This window comes from Cyrtonyx montezumae, unplaced genomic scaffold, assembly GCF_038088225.1.
Source record: "Cyrtonyx montezumae isolate F1298 unplaced genomic scaffold, pur_monq_1.0 scaffold_3, whole genome shotgun sequence".
Taxonomy (NCBI): domain Eukaryota; kingdom Metazoa; phylum Chordata; class Aves; order Galliformes; family Odontophoridae; genus Cyrtonyx; species Cyrtonyx montezumae.
In genome coordinates, this window is record NW_027072034.1 from 1,637,410 (window position 1) to 1,657,767 (window position 20,358).

The 20,358-nt window shown below is 42.7% G+C and overlaps 1 protein-coding gene across 1 annotated transcript in view; it reads left to right on the top strand.

The window, feature by feature from the left end:
* The window catches only part of SIAH3 (siah E3 ubiquitin protein ligase family member 3), a 36,007-nt gene extending 16,307 nt beyond the window's left edge, over positions 1 to 19,700 (top strand). Inside the window, exon 2 of the mRNA XM_065741858.1 lies at positions 18,897 to 19,700. Within this exon, the coding sequence (XP_065597930.1) occupies positions 18,897 to 19,490 (594 nt within the window). The 3' untranslated portion in view covers positions 19,491 to 19,700. The remainder of the gene's footprint in view (positions 1 to 18,896) is intronic.
* The last annotated feature ends 658 nt before the right edge of the window (positions 19,701 to 20,358 follow it).

The following is a 20,358-nucleotide window of genomic DNA, read 5'->3' on the forward strand; positions in this document are numbered from 1 at the left end:
TGCTAAGGGTGCCAGAGATGGATCCATGCTCACATATGTTAACATGGTGTCCAGAGGACTTGTTTGTGCATCCTCCTTCAGTACATCCAAAGGCGGGGGAGGCTGACCCAAGTTACTCATTCCTTCTTGATCTGCAAGCCTGGCAGTTCCAGCTGATGGTGCTCAACACCACTTGCTGCTCTCTTTGTTCCTCCACTGCAGTGTTCATCGGCTCTTCACATGTTTTCTCCTGTCTTTTCCCCAATGGTGTTTCTATTGTAGGTCTGAGATTGGGCTGACTGCACACCTGGTATTGTCTCCATGTCATGATAGCAGGGACTGGCTCATTAGCTGTTTGTTATTTCTGCCTTGTCTCAGTATTCCATTGCAAGGTCTGTCCCCTCAACTCCACCAAGCGCAGAAATGGCTCTGTGCTCTGAACTGTCTCTTCCATAAATGGCTCAAACATGAGTTTGTTTCCAAATGTATTATTCACAACATTTCAAATATTTTCATGTTTCCCTTTGCTCAGCTGGGGTAACCATTCCCAGTTGTGTCCTCCCCAGTCTCTTGCCTTCTGCTTGCCCAATCCACTTGCTGCAGGGCTGAGTGAGGAACAGAGAAAGTCTTGGTACTGTGCCAGCACTGCTCAGAGATAACCAAAACATTAGTGCATCATCTACACAGGTTTGGTCATAAATCCTAAGTGCAGCACCATAGAGCCTACTGCGAGGAAGGCTAATTCATTTCCATCTGGAGCCAGTGTACTCTTACTGTGATTTCACCCCACAGCCTTGGTAACTCCTATTTCTTGCCCACCACTCTTTTGTTCCATGAAATATCTAGTTAAATGGGGTTAAGGTTGGATGGGGCCCTGGGCAGACTGATCTGTCGTGGCATGGCCCATGACGGGGAATCAGAGCTGGGCTTTAAGGTCCCTTCCAACCCAAGCCATTCTATGATTTTATTAAATGCAAGGTCCCATTTTACCAAGTAAACATGTAGGTAAAAGCATATGAGAAGCCTAGAGGACCACGCAATTTCCTTTGACTGTTAGGAGTATCTATACTGACTAGCTCCTATGGAGATGGCCCTGAACCAGGGATGTTGAGTAAGATGAATCATGCTTTTTCTTTGAGTTGTTTTGGAAACCCTTCTGTGATCTCCTAACTTTGAAACACAAAGCATAAAAATTTAACCATATCTCTCTTTTTGAGCTTGTAGATGCTCCAGCCCAGCAGACTGTCACATTCCACTAACAACATGGTCTAGGTCTTCAAAGGTATTTTATTCTGTTACCCTCATTAAAATCTGAATTTTGTCCTACTTAAGAATTGTCAGCACCATGACTATTCAGCATTTTGCACTTGTGTGCAAACAAATACAACACTAGCTGCATTTTGTACCCCTTTGCCTTTGAGGTTAACCCCATTCTCCATCAATTACAACAGAAGTCTTTTCATTGACTGTAGGGAGAAGGAAGATGAAGAGGGAACCCATGAGCAAAGCAACTGCATTTTCTTCTATTGGTCATGCTGACTTTCTTTGCTGGAAAGAAGGTGTAACCCTTCTTTTCTAGGTCATCTTTGTTCAGCCATCTCTTGCTACACACAAAGAGACTCTATAAGCAGGATGCACAAAACTTTGAAATATAACACAGTTATATATTGGCTAATACAGACAAGAGACAGCTGGTATTTTATGTGCTACCAGACTAAACATTAGTATGCTGCATGTCCCCAACACTGTCACCTGAAATGCCCTCACTGGCCAGGTCATGGGTTATCGGATAGGCCAGGGTTTATTTCTACTACAGTTGTGACAGGTCCTCAATGGTGCTGAGCTTCCAGTTTCTATCTATATTGCCACCTAGGACTTCATATTTTCCCATTTCCCTTCCCTGAATCCTTGAGCTGCTACCTATCCCCACATCAGCAATCTTATCTACAGGAGACAAGTAAGCTCCCATGATGGATGGCACCTTAGCCAGTGTAGGCACAAATTGCCAAACCACTGCCAAAAACAGTCATCTTGAGAGTAGAAGAGACAAGTGTCCATGTCTACAACTCATGTAGAAACAGTGCATGGCAACCTGTCTTCTGTAAAACAAAGACACATTGTCTCCTGTAAAACAATCCACAGAAATTAGAGCTGGGTCCTAATTTCTCAAGTCAGCACCCAAACTGTGAAAATCTCCATAGTCCCTGTGTTCATAGCACTGCAGTTAGTAAAGAAGCAATATCTGCAGAGGTTACTTTGTTCGGCCAAGAATTCGGGCTTGTAGTGGTTCATCCTTTCTGAACAATCCTTTTACAAGGCATCTCTTCAGCTCAGAGAAATAATTACAACATTAATAACGAGGGTGGCACAACAGTAGTGCAGCCATGTGGGAAATGTACCGCTCCAGTGCAAAAGAGACCTGTTCTGGCTGCTCAGCATGTGCTGTTTTCCCCCAGAGATGCAGCTCCTTTCCCAGCGATGTTGGAGCCTTGAGGTGCCTCTAGTGAAGTATGATGATCCCCACACACAGCTGAGCGTGTTCAGATGAATGTGACCCTTCTGCCAGGTGTCTGTAGCTGTCCTGGTGGGATTTGGTTGTATAATGAGAAGCCAGTTTTACATGAGATACCCTTGCTCCCAAGCGCCAGTATCAGGAAACAAATGACATAAAAGGAAAGTAATGCACTCCTATGCCTGTACTATACACTTAAGATTAATTCCCTGTAACTGAAACTGATCGTTAACACAAATTTCACCCTGCTTTTAAGCTAGGACATAACCTCAGCTTAATTTATGTTCGTGCTTGAAGAGAAGACAAAGAAATCAATTTGGCACATCGAGAGAGCCTCTAGGTTTTTCACAGAGAAATCCTTTCCCTGGTAAATGAGCTTGTCGTTTTATAGGCTCAGGTTTGTGAACACAGAGGATATGGCTCTAAAAGTCATGCATGTAGGTCTCCTTGGTGGGCTTAGAAATAAAAACATCTTCTGGATACAACCTTACAGTGCTCTCCTTGGTTTCCAGGTGCTCTGACATATGAAAACTTGCCCAAATAATTCCCATTCTTTCTCTCCCTATCTGACTATTCCAAAGAAAAGTGCCCATATATAGTTATTTATCAGCCTACAGTTACTGTGTTGTTTTCATTCTTGTTTTATTATTCTCCCACTACTGCACATCCAGTGGCATCCTCAGATTAAAGCTAAAATTCATTTCAACAATAAATCTGCAGCATGTGTACATCATCTAAAAAAATATGATGCATAAGAAAAATCAGCCCCATTTCTATCTGAGTAGAGTCTGTATGGGGTTGGCCACCTACCTTCAGAAGCACACCCACCCCTAAAGCTCAGAACCAAGCCAGAGGGCAAGAAAAGAGTCTGTGCTGAGTTTTGAAATGAGCTTGTACAGCAGGTTCACTGCATGCTCATCGTGCCTTGTAACACGCACTGCCTCCATATCCTACAATTTATGTGCTAAGTATTTTTAATATAGCAGCCACGTTGATTTCAAGGGCAGTTTGCAGAGCAGTGTTCTTCAGCTGACAGGGAAGGTAATGCCCGAGTGCCCTCTTCCAGCTGCAGAAGAGCTGTGGTACAGCTGAGGAGCTGAAACTGTTCCAGAAAAGCTGCTGACAGTATGCTTGAAGGAAAGGATATTTTTGCATAGTTCCTAATAAAAACACACGTGTATCTGACAAGTAGATGTATCTTGACATGAAATGTCAAAAGAAATATGGGAAAGGTCTTAATATTTCTCCTTTTCAAATGACCCAGTGCTTAGGAAAGGTGTCAAAAGACAACCCTGAAAGCTGACAGTCTCAATGCAGCCATTAGCCTTCAAATAGCACATGAACTCTCCTGATGTGACTGTGCAAATCATGGACCTCTCTGAGTGCAGGAAATTTGAGTATGGCAGTGTATACATCAAACTCCAGGAGGCCAAGGCCCAACCACCAGCATGTTATCATTCACCATGCATGGTAGCCAGTTACCACTCTATCCAGATCCACCCAGTGGCATCATATGCATCTCTTAGGTGATAGCCAAGGACTGAGAGAGTTCAGAAAGTGTTCTCGTTGAACATGATGCTGAGGCCACTCCACGTGGACTATGAGTTGAACCACATGGGCACTTGTTCCCAGGGAAAGGGAAGGGCTCCTGGTCTGTTTTATTGCCTCTGTAAGGGTAACTTAGTCTAATAAATCAGACATAAGGTCTGAGGTTGAGGTCTGGACCTTGACCACATACACCACTTGATCAAGTTTGGTCTACTCTTTTTTTCCCCAAGGGGAAGACCCTAAGTCAAGGTGTGTTGCCCAAGCTTGCGAGATCTGTCCCAAGGCCTCTTTTATTCAGCATTTTAGGCCTTGCACATAAGCCCTGAGCATCATTATCCTTTAGAAGTTCATACCATGGTGAAAACAGGAGTACTAGCTTTGTCATATGGAGTCTTTCATATGAGTAATCACTAGTTATAGTTTATCAGCCAGAGGATATGTGTCAAGGTACATGTTCATAAAGCAGAGAGGGGACATGGGGTGTTCCCTCCAGCAGGCTAGCTGAGATCCTAAGAACAGTCTGGATTCAGAGTGAGATGTTCATAGTGGCTGGGTAAGGACAGAGTTCAGTGAAGACCAGTGGTGTCATTAAGAGAACCCAAAGTCATAAAAATACTAATCTGAAGGAGGACATGGGGACAGGGGGACATGTGGGTGGAAATAAGAGGACAAGGCAGTGGCCAGGTTGAAGGATCTATAAAGAAGCAGAATCAAAGGACTGGGGATGAAGGGGGAGCTCAGGAGCCAAGGCAGGAGGTAGGGTGGGACCCATCTCTGCTGAGTGTGGGGTTTGAAAGCCAGATGTCTGCACCTGAGCTCAGCTTATTTCCCCTCAGCACCCTTCACAGTCAGTGGAGAAAAATATCCAGGTGATGCCAAACTGAAGTGGGAAGTTTAACTATGACTCTACCATTTTACTGGTTCCAATGATTTAACTTAATCTTGGTGTTATTTCATGCATCCCTAACTTTCCAGCAGATGTTCCTCTAACTATAGTTGTCTCTGTAAGGATCATCAGCAAAATGTCAGTTTAGGTTGATATTGCTGTTACTGTCACTTTTACATTTGACTGTTAAGAAAAAGTTGTAGTTTACTCCAAGTATTAGTGTAAATTTGCTTGGAGCTAGAGCTGTTTTTCATTTCCATTTCTTATCCTGAAACATTCCCTTCCATTTTCTGCCACTGTCATCGTGGTGTCTGCTACTTGGAGCTGTGACTGAGTTTCCTCCTGCCTGCTCTTTTAGTGGCCTTTCTACTTTGCTTTCTGCATGGCCTGAAAACTATCAGCCAACCATCACTGTCACCAGTTTTTTTTACATGTTTATAAGGACAGTGGAAAATAAAATACTGAATGATGATAAATGAAAATGTAACACAACGCAATGTGGCAGATAAACACAATTGTTGAGGTTCTTGAATCACAAGGGTTTTTCCCTTGAACCATTCCCCTTTTACAAAGTCATCTATGCAACTACTGTACAGCCCAGGGTACTACTATGCCCATGGTTACTTAACACAACAACAAGACTTCTCTATAACCTACTAGTTTTCTTCTTTACAGTAAGGGAGCACTGGCACAGTCTGCCCAGTGAGATGATGGAGTCTCCTTCGCTGGAGACGTTTGAGACTCACCTGGATGCCTACCTGTGCAACCTGGGCTAGGGAGCTGCTTTGGCAGGGGGATTGGACTTGATGATCTCTAGAGTACCCTTCCAACCCCTACAGTTCTGTGATTCTGTAATTTTGATGGTCTCTGGCCAGTTTAGGTCATGACTGGGTTAGATCCTGTACATCTCTGCCACTGCTGATTGCCATTCTGATAAACAGCAACAGAGCAAAAGGAAGAAATAAGATGGGTTTGTTCCTCCATTTACTTAATGTATAGCGTTGTCCATGTAATGTATCTGTCAACAATCAATACTTGGTATAATCTCAGTGAATGGTGCTGGTGCTAACCCAAAAACTCAAGCAGTTCTTTATGTAGAAAAGAAAAGCAATGGGAATAAATTAGGAGAAATCTCATGTGGAAAGCAAAATGAAGATGTGACATGCTAGTCTGATTTTGCAATGCTGACTTCACAATCTTGAGTCCTCCAGAGAGACAAAGCAGCTCTGGGGAAGAAGTAATTCGTGATGAGTGAGTCGGGACTGCAGGGACTGCAAGAAGGGAGTGGGAAGTTTCCTGTTGTAACAGCATCAGCATTTGCTGTGAAATCAGGTTCTCTATTTCCTGTCCTGATGTTAGCTGCTCACGCAAGTGCTGACATGACTCCAGCCAGGAGTGAAGTTAGCAATCTGCATCCTTAGCTGGTAATAACTGAGGCTACTCCAGTATACAGTGGCAGAGGATCTATATCCCTATGGCCTTCTGTGCTGGAGTGCACTAGCCTAAGAAGCCATGGATGAGGAAAATCAGTGGAGACACTAAGTCTTTAAGCACTTTTCCCTTAATTTCTGGAATATTATTAAATCTGAATCTGATCTTGTCACGTAACTTCACATCACAGCTGTGCAGTCTCTTGTTGTTTGTGCTTTCCTGAGCCTATGAAGACAGAAGAGCTAGATTTGCTGATCTGCTACAGAAGACAAATCAGTGTAAGGTTATAGTACTGATTTTCTTCCATCACAGTGTTAAGATGAAACCTCAACAGAGAGGGGAAGGTACAACCCAGCTCCACAAAGTAAGGGTAGAATAGTACTCTGTGCTTTCAGGCTGGATATCAAGAAAAGGTTCCTCATCAGAGGGTGGTGGGCATGGAACAGGCTGCCCAGGGCAGTGGACAGGGCCCCAGATTTCTGGAATTCAATGAGCTTTTGAACAATACTCTCAGACATAGAGTTTGAATTTTGGATGGTCCAGTGAGAAGCCGGGGTTGGATCTGATGATCTTTGTGGGTCCCTTCCAACTCGGGATATTCTACGATTCTGTGATTCTATGAATGTCTACTGAGGTACTAATGAGACATCTATGAATCAAAGGCACTTGGACTTAATTTTCCATGTTATGTTAGATCACAAATAAAACAAATAGCAAATGACTAGCTAGTATTTGATTAAGTGGCCACTGATTCCGACAATTCTGACAATTTCTTTTTCTTCGATACAAAGGATAATGCCATGGCACTGTGTTTCACACTGAGAAATGCCTGGGCTTTGTTGCAGGGGGAATAGATGCTTCTGAATCAGAGATGGCCAGCAGACTGCAGGGCCATGGTACAGCTGAAGCCAAGTCTCAGACAATGAGACCACAGGCTGTGTGTATGATGTACAGCCCCCACACTGTGGAGGCAGGAGGGGCTGAGCAAAACCACATACATCTTTATTTTAGACTCTGCAGGAGTGCTAAGGTCTGGTTTTGCCTCCACACATGTGGACAAGGAGGTCATGATTTTCCGTCAAACAGAACAAGCAGGATACAAGATGTTCTTTGGTATTTCCCTTAAAACTTGAGTTTCCCAGCACTGAGGATGCTTTTGAAGCAGATCAGCTGCCTTACTGGGTAGCAGGAGCCAGTCTGCAATCAGCATCATGCTAAGCATGCAGGCTCTGGTAAGGCAGCTGGTGTTAGGCCTATCTATTTACCTCCTTTTGATTCAAAATCTCTTTGGTGGGCAATTTAACTGCAGGTAGTGATGGAGGCAAAACGGACAAGCAAGGACGTGGTTAACTGCTCCTTTGTCCATACAGAGTCTAATTCATGGTGGGTAGATTGCACTTCCAGGTAGTAATGGAAAGAAGGGGGTGCAAATGGAACGTCCTGCTGGGCTCCTGCAATTCAGACCTGCAGCTCAAGGTACTGTTATCTCTGAGCTTTTCCTGCAGGTAATTCCAGTCAGAGCCTTTGGTAAAGGCTGTACTCATCTCATTATCGATTCAATTTTTGTGACAGCCCTGCTAGGGCTCTTAATTTCTTGTGTTAAAACAACAAATGAGATGACCCAACTGTAATCTCTAATAGGTATCATGGGTCAGTAATCATTCATTTGTTATAGTGCCTCTCACCCAGAGGACGGAGATGAAAATTTGTCCTCCTAATGGCAAGAGTTATAAATTAATTTTATTTCACTGTTAAATCTAGAAGCCTGAAAATTAGGATTCCCAGCCCTTAGCTGGAAAGAAAATGTGTCTGCTCAAGGGATTTTCTGCATTAGGCAAATAGGCAGCTCATAATCACCCATTAAACAGTCGCTGTGGCTGTCCCCTGCCACCACTGTGGCTCTGAGTCATGATGCTCCTGCTGTGCTGAATGTGGTGAAACTTTCTAAGGCTAATGTCCAACTCCATGACTCTGAACCCAGCTCTACTGGGCAGAGAAAAGAAGTGGGTGTCTTGTGTTGGTACCTCATGGAAGTTTCATCCTTCCTTGAAGATGAAGATGTTCAATGTAGGGATGATTAATTACTTCATATTATACGTATTCATTTAGGTGAGACAAATCCCATCAAAAAAAGTATCTGGTTGTTGCAGTTGTTTGTTCTGCTAAGAAATGCTGTTCTTCTTCTTCAAGGACTTGGAAGCTCAGTGTGTATAAAAGCTGTTACTCTGAGCTAGCTTGGATTTACTGTGAATTTGGAAACTTCAGGATGACCTATCACTGCATGCCCTTAGGGCAAAAGGAAGGAAATAAAGAGTTTTAAGGATAGATGGGAGCTATATTGACGGAGCACAAAGACTTGTAGGTGTATAACAGCCTTCACTAAGCAAGTACATCCTGCCCACCCTACTATTTCTCCAACCCAGCCCAGTGATTTCCCTAGCCCAGCACTGCTCCTGGGGCACCTCTGACCACTCACTGACCAATGCAATCCACTAGGACAACATAGAATTGAGCTAACAAATCAATTTCAGAAAAGGAAATCAATTTCTGCTGGTTTAGAGAGTTGAAGCAACTTGTCAAGGAGGCCAAATGAATACCAGCAAAAGAGGAGGCAGAAAGTAGAAGAGGAGAAGCATTTCATCTGGTAGCTGAGATGTCTCATGCAACCTCTCCCCTGCTATCCTCCACTGGAGGTTTTCCATGCTGTAATGAAATCAGAGTTTGCAGGAGCAAGGACTGCAGCTGGGATCTCAGCAGCCTGAACCTCAGGGCAGTTGTGACCTCTCATACATATTCATGTTGTTTTCTTGGTGCCCCACCACTGAGCTACCACACATCTTCCCTCCGTCTCTGGAGGCCATTTTGGAAGGAGAAGAGAGGTTTGTCCTACGAAAGAAAGACTGGAGTGCCTTTAATGTGTTGAAATGCGTGGTTGGACATCTTATTCAGTGTCATGTCACAGAAAGCTATATAAAAAACTCTCCACAGAAAGAAAATACTCTGAAAACATTCACCCTAACCTCAAATTGTCAAAGATGTTAAGTGTAGAATGGAGAGTCAGAGAAAGAAAAGCCAACAAAGAGAGGCCTGCACAGACTACGCCATGGGATTTCCATCAAGGAAAATTAAGTAGCCCCCAAGAGCTGTGGCCCTGATGAGTGAAGGGTTTCTCACATCTAGGTCATTTGCAATTTCCCCCTAAGCAACAGAGTCATTTCCAGTGACATCCCTCTTGCTGGTAGCATATGAGGCCAGAACAGAGGTACTGGTGAAGCAAGGGGACGCCAGGAGTTTCCTTCCACAAAAAAATAGTGCTTCAAGAGGGGAAACATGAGGCCTCTCCTGGCCAGGGGAGAAATTTTGTCTCAGATTTGTGGCATTTTGATGGGACAAGGTGAAAAAAATGAACACAGTTCTTTGCTCTGCTACTTCTGCAGGCAGAGCATTGCAAATTTGGGAGATGTTGAGCTGATACCTTTCCATAAGCATGAATGTTCTTTTAGAAGGATTTTTATTATGATTATTTCAAAACTCTTTAAACTTCCAGTCTATTAATAAAGATAATTTTCTTGCTGTAGGTGGAACATTGTCTTTTCTGGCTGAGCTGAGCCTCCCTTTCTGTTCTTTCTCTCCACCTGCATTCTCTCTGTGTGAAGAAAGCTCCTAGAACAATTATCTGAGAACTTGAGGGGGAGGAAGAAGAAGAAGAAACAGGCTATGATTTGTACAAAAGTAAAAGAAGTATGTGTGATACAAATCCAAATGTTCCCACAAAAATGTCATTTTCCTTACTGCAAGTGGTAAGGGTCTGGACCCAGCCATGACCAGCCTGGTCTTTTGTGCATCACCCCATCAACAATATGACTTGGCCCACAGAGTAAATCCTTGGCCAGGATATCTGTGTAGTTCAGATGGGCTTGGAGACATCCCTCCCACCATAAGAGGTTGCAGGTTTGCTCAGCGACCACCCCTCATCTCCTTCCAGCATACCAGCAATGCTTGTGCCATCCTTTGGTGCTCGTGGATGTGTTACTGAGAGAGAAGTCAGTGAATTTAAATATCATATAATTGTGAAAGCTGGAGGTTGCCTGATGGAAGGGAAGCATTTTGATTGTCTAGGGGTGGATTTGGTCTAATTAACTAAGATGACAGCAGCAAATCTGGTCTTCTTGGAGACCTGCTGTTACTGTAGTAACTTGTAAATGAATATTGGATGATGAGTTAATAGAGCCAGTCTGAACCAGCAAGTTTATGAGCACAGTGGGCAATCATTTCTTCTTTTTTACTCCTTCCCATATTAAATTCTTTCTGAGTCCAAATGTAAAACAAAAAATCAACAGGTCAGATATAGGCTCCTGTGAACTCTGCCTTCCCTATCAGTCGTAGCAGATGCAGCCTGGAACTGCTTTATCACTTTGCCTTTAATTAAAGTCTTTAATGGTTTTGCACTTTGTTAACATGCTTTATACAAAATACAAAGTGGATAAAAGGATGAATTGAATCTTCAGATAATTCTACAGTTTGGATTGTCTCTTTATTTATGTAGTCCGCTTACTAAATAACCCACAGACACAAGCACCACTGCATTGTGAGAAGTCTAGTGATAAGGTGCTGTTACATGGCACCCTTCTGGAGCAAGAGCTGATGTCACCTGCCTTGGCCTCTAATTCTTTCCCTGAGTTGTCAGTGGGATGGTGTTTAGATGCATTACTTTTGCTTTGAACAAGGTATAAATATTCACCCAGTGCAAAGAGAAGAGGGTAGAGATACCCGTGCTCCAATACAGCAGCACTACAATGCGACATCAACCCCACCTTTGTTGCCAGCTGTAGCTGTAGTTCAGGCTCTATGCCTGGGTTTGTGTCCAGCAGCCAATTGAAGCTCAGAGAAATTCCCCATGCTGGAGTCAGAACCTGTCCCACTCCATGCATGGTGACAATGGTAGAGCATCTCCTGCGGAAGAGGGCTTTTGACCAGAACAACTCAGCTCAGCTCTTTGCATGGGTAGCTCTGTAAAAGGCTTAAATGGTGTGGGCCATGTGGCCTTGCTGGCTCTTGCTTGAGGAACAAGTGCAGTCTGTTTTCTTCTTCAGTCACTCCTCTTAGGTTCAAAAACTCTTCGGAATTTCCTGGAAACTGCCGTTTCTCTCAAGGGTTCCTAAACCCAAGTAACAGAGAGCAGGGAGAGAGCAGTCTTATCTGGATGCTGTGAGCACTTCTGGTCCTGTTCATTCATTATGCATATTCAAACACAGAATGCCCTTTTTCTGTTATTACATATCTTAAATCTAAGACTGATACTATGGTAAGCCCTTAGAGTCTGCACAGGGCAATTACTCCAGAGCTGGTGGTATATATCAACTTGTTATCACAGGTAACAGTGATAGGATGAGAGGTAATGGCCTTAAGTTGTGCCAGGGGAGGGTCAGGTTGGATATTAAGAAAAATTTATTCTCAGAAAGAGTGATAATGCATTGCAACAGGCTGCCTAGGGAGGTGGTGGAGTCCATGTGCCTAGAAGTGTTCAGGATCTATGTGGATGTGGCACTGTCGGACATGGTCAGTGGGTAAGGTGGGGATGGGCTGATGGTTGGACTAGATGATCTTAAAACTCTTTTCTAACTCTGATGATTCTATGATTCCGTGAATTTGCCAACCCTCCAGACATCCACAGCTCAAAATGCTTCTTTTTCATCTCCATGTTATTCATGCGTTTTGGTTAGCAAATATCTGTGACAAATGCTTCCCAGGAATCACTCTTGTGCTTGTATGCACTGACGATACTTTATTCCTCGAAGAAAGCACAGAAAGTGATTTCGAACTAGATGCAGAATAAAATACAGCAAAAAAAAAAAAAAGCAGCTAAATTGATATCATCTGTCCGGATGTTCACAACCCATTTGCATCTTGGCTGAGGGTTATCTAAGTGGTTCATCTCTCTTCATCCTGAAACTTTGGAAATTTTGATGTCATCCCATAAGAGGTTCATGAAACTTGTTTTTCAGAGCAGAACTGGAGACCACGACCTCGTTCCACCTGACTCGTGCCTATGCTTGGGTGTCCCTAGGAAAGCATGTACTCAACTAAAATGTTTTACTGGATTCCTGTCTATATTTCATTATAATTACACTGTTTGCAATATATTGAAGGATGTCAAGTTTCCTGATTTTTATTTATTTCTTTATTTATTGCATTTCAAAACTGCCAGATAGTTTATTCTGGAAATCCTGACTTTTGGGAAAAAAAAAAGCAAAGGCTTTCAATTTGAGCATCATGTCTGTCTTTCCATACAGGATACATTTAAAATGCTGGAACACCATTTTTGTACATATATAACTACTCCTAAAAGCTATTTCTTTCTTTTTTTTTTTTTTTTTTACAAAATATATCTCCTAAGATGTGTGACTCCATCTAAAATTCAGAGTGCTTTGATACCAGGAACAGTGGTGTTGCGGTGCAGGCATGGACTAAAGCAGCATCCTCTGCATGCTTGGAGGTGTGTCATTAGCATGAGGAGGGCTATTAACATATACTATGTGCTGTGTCACCAAATCTCTCTTGGTCATGTAAAGTGAGATTAACAGAATGAGCTTGAAGTTGTCCTCTCACTGCCATTTGATAGAGGGGAAAACAGCTATATGCACTGCCAAAGCTGCAACTCATATTCAGTACTTAAGAAATTCAACTGATGCATTCATAATTAATAGGATTTTATGTAATTAAAATTTTAAATAAATCCTCAACATGAGCCCTGGTTTGGGCTTCTTAATTTCAGATATGGAAGCAGAGCTTTTTTACAAAATGGGTTGAGAGTTCTTTTTCTTTCCTTTTCTTTTCTTTCATCTGAGAGATTTACAAAATCTCATTAGCATAATAAAAAAAAAACAGCAGAAGAGAAATTAAATGAAGACCAGGATTAAAGACTGACTAGTCTCTCCATGTCACCTTTATAGTTCTTTGGAACATCTGTCCCTCGTGGTGGGTGTAAGTAGCGTGGAGGTGGATATTAGTGGGTGGTGAGGCTTTTATGAGGCAGAAAGAAGCTGAGAGCTAGGAAATTATTGGAGCATTTTTCATACAGATGAGGAGACTGAGCCCCAAAAAGCAAGGGAAAAGGAGGAAGATGGTAATAAAATTGAAAAAATTGTACATTTCACTATGAATTTGTTGCAAGAGAATCTCCAAAAGTTACTGTGAAGCCCACACCAAAAGTATCTGCTCTGGTTAAGGGGCCAGAGCATGGGGAGCTAGGTGTGCTGCAGTCCTTTCTTGGACACAATCCCCAGAAAGCTGCATACCCAAGATGTGGGTTCAAAGGCTGTGCTACAGAGTGGGTAAAGAGTTGGTTGGATGGTCATAGCCAGAGGGTAGTGCTAGATGGCTCTAAGCCCAGAGGAAAGCCAGTGGTGAGTGGCGTCCCCAAGAGTCCATCTTGGGACTGTCGTTATTCAATGTCTTTATCAATGATACGGACACATAGACAGTGGCATCGAGCACGCCCTCAGCAAGGTTGCTGATGACACCAGGCTGAGCAATGCAGTTGATACAATAGAAGGAAAGGATGCCTGCCAGAGGGACCTGGACAGACTTGAAAAGCGGGCCCATGGGAACCTAATGGGGTTTAACAAAGCCAAGTTTCCCTTGGGTTGAGGCAATTCCAGACTGGGAGATGAACTCCACCCTGTGGAGAAGAACTTGGGGGTCCTGGTGGATGAAAAGCTAGACATAGGCCAGCCGTGTGCTCTTGTAGAGAGCAGTGCCCAGGGGGGACATTGCTTTGATCTCACCCAAGATGAAGAGAATTGCACTCCTGAGTTCTGCTTGGGTTGTAGCAGGAGCTGATGAGCTTCAGACTTAGATACCTACCCCTCATATGTCAAAGTTAGAACAGATGAGTCATACCTGGAGTGATTTGTTGACTTTTTAGCAGAAAGTCTATAACAATGTTGGGACAGGACCCAGAAGCACTGTGTCTCAGTTTCAAATAAAAGTATTTTTCATAAAGAGGAAAGCACCATGTATTTGTAAATTACTCTTTGCCAAATGTACAGAGAATTACACTGTAATAAGCCACATCATTAAAAAGACATTGTTCTGTGAGCAGCAGAGCCTGCTTTCCTGTGGTTTGCATTTCATTACTGGATTATCTTATGTCTAATGAGGAGCACTCTGAAAGGCTTCTCTCCTGTCTGTAAAGACACTGTCTAATGTGTATTTTCTGGCTTCTGATATTATATTTGGACTCAAACCACAGTTGTTTAGGTTATTTTATATCTCAAAATGTGATTTGCCATTGTGGCAAGATGGTCTTCTCCAGAGACATGAAAGGGTTATACCTCTCATCCTTACCAGAAAAGTGTTGGAAAATTAGTCTTTGAGACTTCTATCATGGTTAAATTTGGCTGGAATTGACTGAGAAGATAAAAGACTGTTCAGAGTGAGATTGGACTGATAATAAAATAAACCCAATTTTATTAGGTAATCAGGCAACAATTCATAGAAAATAAATACCAGAACAAATGATAAGTGTTAAGAATTCTGTAAATATTTAAGTATTTAAATGCACTGAAGGTGAGTGTTTTATGTCTGTTCCAGCTTTTAGTTTTAGAACCTCAATTCACAGCTGTATGAAAGAAAAATAAGTGCAGAGTCTCTGCAGTTAGATTTCCACACCAAAAATGTAAGTAAAATAACAGTTTGCAGTGAAATGTTTTTCACAGAGGCTGGGAATTTCTAAATATTTCTGTCAAAGTATTACAGAATTCACAAGTTAGAAGCAAGAATGTTGAATAATTCAGAAATCAGATTTTGAAAATCTTGCTCACCATGATCAGAGAATAAAAATAGATCAAGTGGTTTGCAGAGAAACTCTAGAATGTTCAACAGATCTGAGCTGAATTGAGGCTGGACCAAAAAATTAATTGCAGAAACAATTCATAAGATCTTTTCAGGAACGGAACATGCACACAAGAAATCACAAATGAAGGAAAGGAGCAACACGCAATAAATAAATTTCTCATTGAAATTTATTTTTCTTGTTCCCGAGTCATTAAAACAAGATTGTCATATCGTTACATTGGAGAGACCTCAACTTTCTTACCTTGAATACAGTTTAGACCAGTGAGCTACCAATGCACTCCATGCTTATCAAATTAGGAGAATGCATTTCTAAATTCAATTACACCCTCAGTGGAAATGGTCTCTCTGACTCTGGTAATCTTTGGAGAGGAATTATACACAGTCTATAAAGCTTCACATTTCAAAACTCAATTTTGAATGTTATTCAAGAGGTTAATTTAAGATTCATCTTCCAAAAGAGGAGTTAAATAAAACTGATAGAAGGCTGGAACTTCTCGAGTGGTTGAGAGGTTTATCAGCATGTGAGTATGAGTTCATTAGTTTTAATTAGTATAATCACTAATGTTGCATTAACAGTTTGGTGAGAGAAAGTAATTGCTCACACCCACTGTATTAGATTGGGAGATTAGAATTCATTTTACGAGGCAATTAGCATTTCAGGGATTTTTTAAAAGGCTTTTACGATCTGCCATTGCAGAGCTTCCTTCACCAAAAGAGTTTAAATTAACCATAACTTTCATCTTAATGGGATGCAAAAATTAATGTAGAATTAAGTGTGAACCAGTCCTCTGCAGCAATCCCAGAGCGATAAGTAGGCAGCTAAAGCCACAAACCTCGATTAGTTTATAACGACCTGCTTTATTTCCCAGACAATGATAGTCATTTATCTGTTCTCAATTCATTATCCTGTTGAAAAGTTAATATTCCTGAATTTTATACAGCAAAACAAATAAGAAATGAGGAAAGAAGAAAGTAGAACAGTACTATTAAAGTAATAATTCTCCAAAGAAAAAGCTGGAAAGTTCAATAACAGTGTTTAAATAGTACATTATTCTTCATATCAGATGTCAGAGAATGTAGAAACACCTCCCTGTGATGCCCAGGGTTTTGGGCCACGCACTATCTGAATGTGGCCCTGGGCACCCTGCTCTGTGTGTTCCTGTTGGAGCACTGGGACCCAGAGGGCCCTGCCTGCCTCTGTTGTGCTGTGTTAAGTGATTCTGTGAATATGCAACAGCAATCATAACCCTGCCCTGGATACCACATCCCTCAGACAAATGGAGATTCTGAATTATCTTGGTTAGCAAGGAAACCCTGGTCATCTGAGAACTGGGACAGCTGACACAGGAGGTTCCCTTCCACATCATCTTGGAAAGCAAAAATGCAAATTTCGGGGGGGGGGAACTGTTGATGGCAGCAACAGAGAGCCTCAGAGTCAGCATTACGTGGGCACAGGTTGCCCTTCCTAGTTCTGCTATCACAGGCTATGCAGATATATCTATCTCAGGGTTATATCCACCTTGTATTTTTAAGCTTTCCCCTGCCTGTCCCTGTATAGAAACCTCTTTCATGTTTAAAGAAAGATGGTGGCAAAAAATTACAGGGTCTCAAGCAGCAGGACATATGCATGGACATAGAGACCCTGACTTACTCCACCTAACCACTCCAAGATACAAACCCATAGCAGACTGCAGTCACTATCACTCGGGTATCGGGAATTGTAAGAATCTTCAGAAAACATACATTAAAATAAAATGTATGCATTTATATAGATGTATACTCTTAATTCTTATACACCTTACAAGCATCTCCAAAACATTTCAGAAGGAGACAATCTCCCCTTTACATGGAAGCATCTAAATTTGAGGTCTGACTAGGCAAACTGGATCTCAGCCTTAGTCTCTCTGGCAACAGCCACTGCCATGTTTAAAAGGTGAATTACTCCAGCTAAGGTCTGAATCAGCTGGTGGAAAGGGCTGCATCCCTCTATTGACTTCAAAGACAGTCTAAGGTAACCAGGTTTCTGTCTCAGATGGCTGAAGTAAATGCTTAAAATTAGGCTGGATGAATCATGCTGGTGCCTGAGGGTTTGTCGATGCATGGAGTTATTGCAGCAGAGCCATTACTCTTCCCAAATACCATTACATGTAGACACACTTTGGGTAGGATAAAACTTACTCATTTCTCTTCAACAACATCTGCTTGACAGAAGCAGTGCAGTTTGCTTCCTAGTCATCACGTGCTATCCTTCTGCTAGAGCCTCTGCCTTCCCAGTTAGCTGCCTTTCTTTAATCCAAATTAACTTTAGCATGTAAGCGTTCTAAATTTACCATCTATCCACCTTTGAGAGCCATTTAGGATTTATGGAGGAAAGTGCATCAGTTAAGCACAAATACATTGACCAGAAAAAAAATGAAGGAACCGTATACAATAAAAACTGACTTTTATTTCACGAATTATGGGTGTTATAAAGCATATCATTTCAGAAGAAATGCCTGTAGTTGCCAGTGTGTTTCATTAAAGCATAATAAAGCCGTACATATTTCATTTCCTTGTTCTGAGCTGCAAGAGCTGTAACCATATAAAATACCCCATGCTGTCCTTGTTTTGTTGGGCTTTTTTTTTTTAATCAGATTTTCCCCCCTGAACTAATGAAATTGCTCTTTAAACACATACATCACTTTCATTTAAGGTGACTTATCATGGCTCAGATGGTTTCTCTCTTCTCCTGGAGAACAAGGCATCTGCCAGCATATTTTGCTGTGCAAATCCAGGTCCGTACCACATCTAATCTCAATCTGGTTTCAGGAATGTTGAGTTCTTGGAGCTCTCTCTGATGCTGTTTCAGTTGGGATATCAGGTGACTGGTGTTTGTGGGTCTGCACCCTACATACCTGCACTGGTTCCTTGTCCACCTACTATCTTTTGCAATTTATCACCGTCTACAACTCCTTAAAATGAAGTTGTAGTGAGGTTGAAGTCAGTCTCTTTTTCCACTTGACTACCAATAGGATGAGAGATAATGGCCTTAAGTTCATAAGTTCATAAGTTCATAAGTTCATAAGGTTGGAAAGGACCTATAAGATCATCTAGTCCAACCATCCTCCTATCACTATCTCTACCCAACTACTAAATTAAGTCCTTTAGCACCTCATCTAAACGCTTCTTGAACAGCGCTAGGGATGGTGCCTCAACCACCTCCCTAGGCAGGCCATTCCAGTGCCTGACCACTCTTTCAGAAAAGAAATGCTTCCTGAGGTCTAATCTAAATCTTCCCTGGCGCAACTTGTGGCCATTCCCTCTCGTCCTGTCATTACTTATCAGGGAGAAGAGGCCTACCCCCTCCTCACCACAACCCCCCTTCAGGAAGTGGTAGAGTGCAATAAGGTCTCCTCTGAGCCTCCTCTTCTCCAGACTAAAAGACTAACTTAAGTTGCATCAGGAGAGGCTCAGGTTGGATGTTAGGAATAATTTCTTCTCAGAAAGAGTGGTGAAGCCCTGGCACAGGCTTCCAAGGGAGGTGGTGGAGTCACCATCCCAGGAGGTGCTCAAAAATTGTGTGGATGTGGCACTGAGGGACTTGGGTCAGTGAACATGGTAGGGATAGGCTGATGGTCAGACTAGGTGATCTTAGAGGTCTTTTCCAGTCTTGATGATTCTCTGATTTTTCTTTTCTCATAGTATGCACCAACCCGTTGTGCGGTTGCGCAGACATCCACAGAGCAAGGCGGCCTTCCTCCCTGCCATCACCATGAAGAAGTGCACGACCCCCAGCTGGTTCCCTGCACGTGTCCGCTCTTCTCCTGCCCATGGGAAGGGCACCTGGAGGTGGTGGTGTCCCACCTGAGGCAAACTCACCGGATCAACATCCTTCAGGGGGCAGAGATTGTCTTCCTGGCCACAGACATGCACCTGCCTGCACCCACAGACTGGATCATCATGCACTCTTGCCTTGGCCACCAGTTTTTGCTGGTTCTCAGGAAGCAGGAGAAGTACAAAGGCCACCCCCAGTTCTTCGCCACCATGATGCTGATTGGCACTCAAACCCAGGCCGACAACTTCACCTATCGGCTTGAGCTCAACAGGAACCAGAGACGCCTCAAATGGGAGGCCACTCCGAGGTCGGTGCTGGAGTGCGTTGACTCTGTCATTTCAGATGGGGATTGCCTTGTGCTGAACACTTCCCTGGCTCAGCTCTTTGCCGATAATGGAAGTCTAGCAATAGGAATTGCAATAACCACCAGCAAAGTTCACAACAGTGAAGCTGAAATCTGACGACGAAGAGGAAGAGAAGGAGGAGGAGGAAAAATGGTGCTCTAGCTGCCTTGTGAGAGCCAGAACTTACAGACCTTTTTGGGGGGGTCTCAGGTCTTTTATGGTATTTAGTACTGGTCCACAGTGGGCATTATGTAAACATCCCGTGGTTACAGTCTCTGTGTAATGTATTTACTGTTTTGTTAATACAATTTTATGAGAAATTTTAAAGAGGCTGATCAATTTATTGTCACCTTTCATCAACACTAGCACCTTTTGGCTTGATGCTGCTCTCCTGGAAAGCGCACCAGAATCCTTTGGTTTGAGAGTGCCATGAAAACACATTCCTCCATTGCTTGCCTAATTGCCAGGTATTAAGAAGGCCTGCATGCCTGGTAAATGTAAAGTATTCCACTAAGGTACAAGAACACTCCATTTGCAACAAATTCCTTGATCGCTGATTCAAGAGCAGCTTCAGAGAAAGTGATGTGCTGCACTGAGCTGACTGCAAGTGGGCTGGTTTTCAGCAGGTCTCAGACTCCCAGAGGAAGCCTGTGCCTCCCCTCCCATCTTTCTTCTGAAATGTTTAGTTATCTCCCCATGTTATTTTCCTCATCAGCAACAGAGGTTTAACTTTTATACTGTAGCCACAACCAAATCCCAGGGAGTTTGCAGTTTCATAGCTCCCTTTAGCTTCTGGGGAGGTAAAACTCACCAGACTGATTTTGAACACTGTGGAAGAAAAAGTCACTTCCTCTGCTGAGCCAGGGTCTGGGAAGTCTCATCCTGCATTAAATCAATCACAACAGTTAGTGAGTGGTCACTGTGAGCATGGTTAAATCTCACTCACTTATCATGATGAAGAATAAAAGGCTTGCTAGGTGATCTG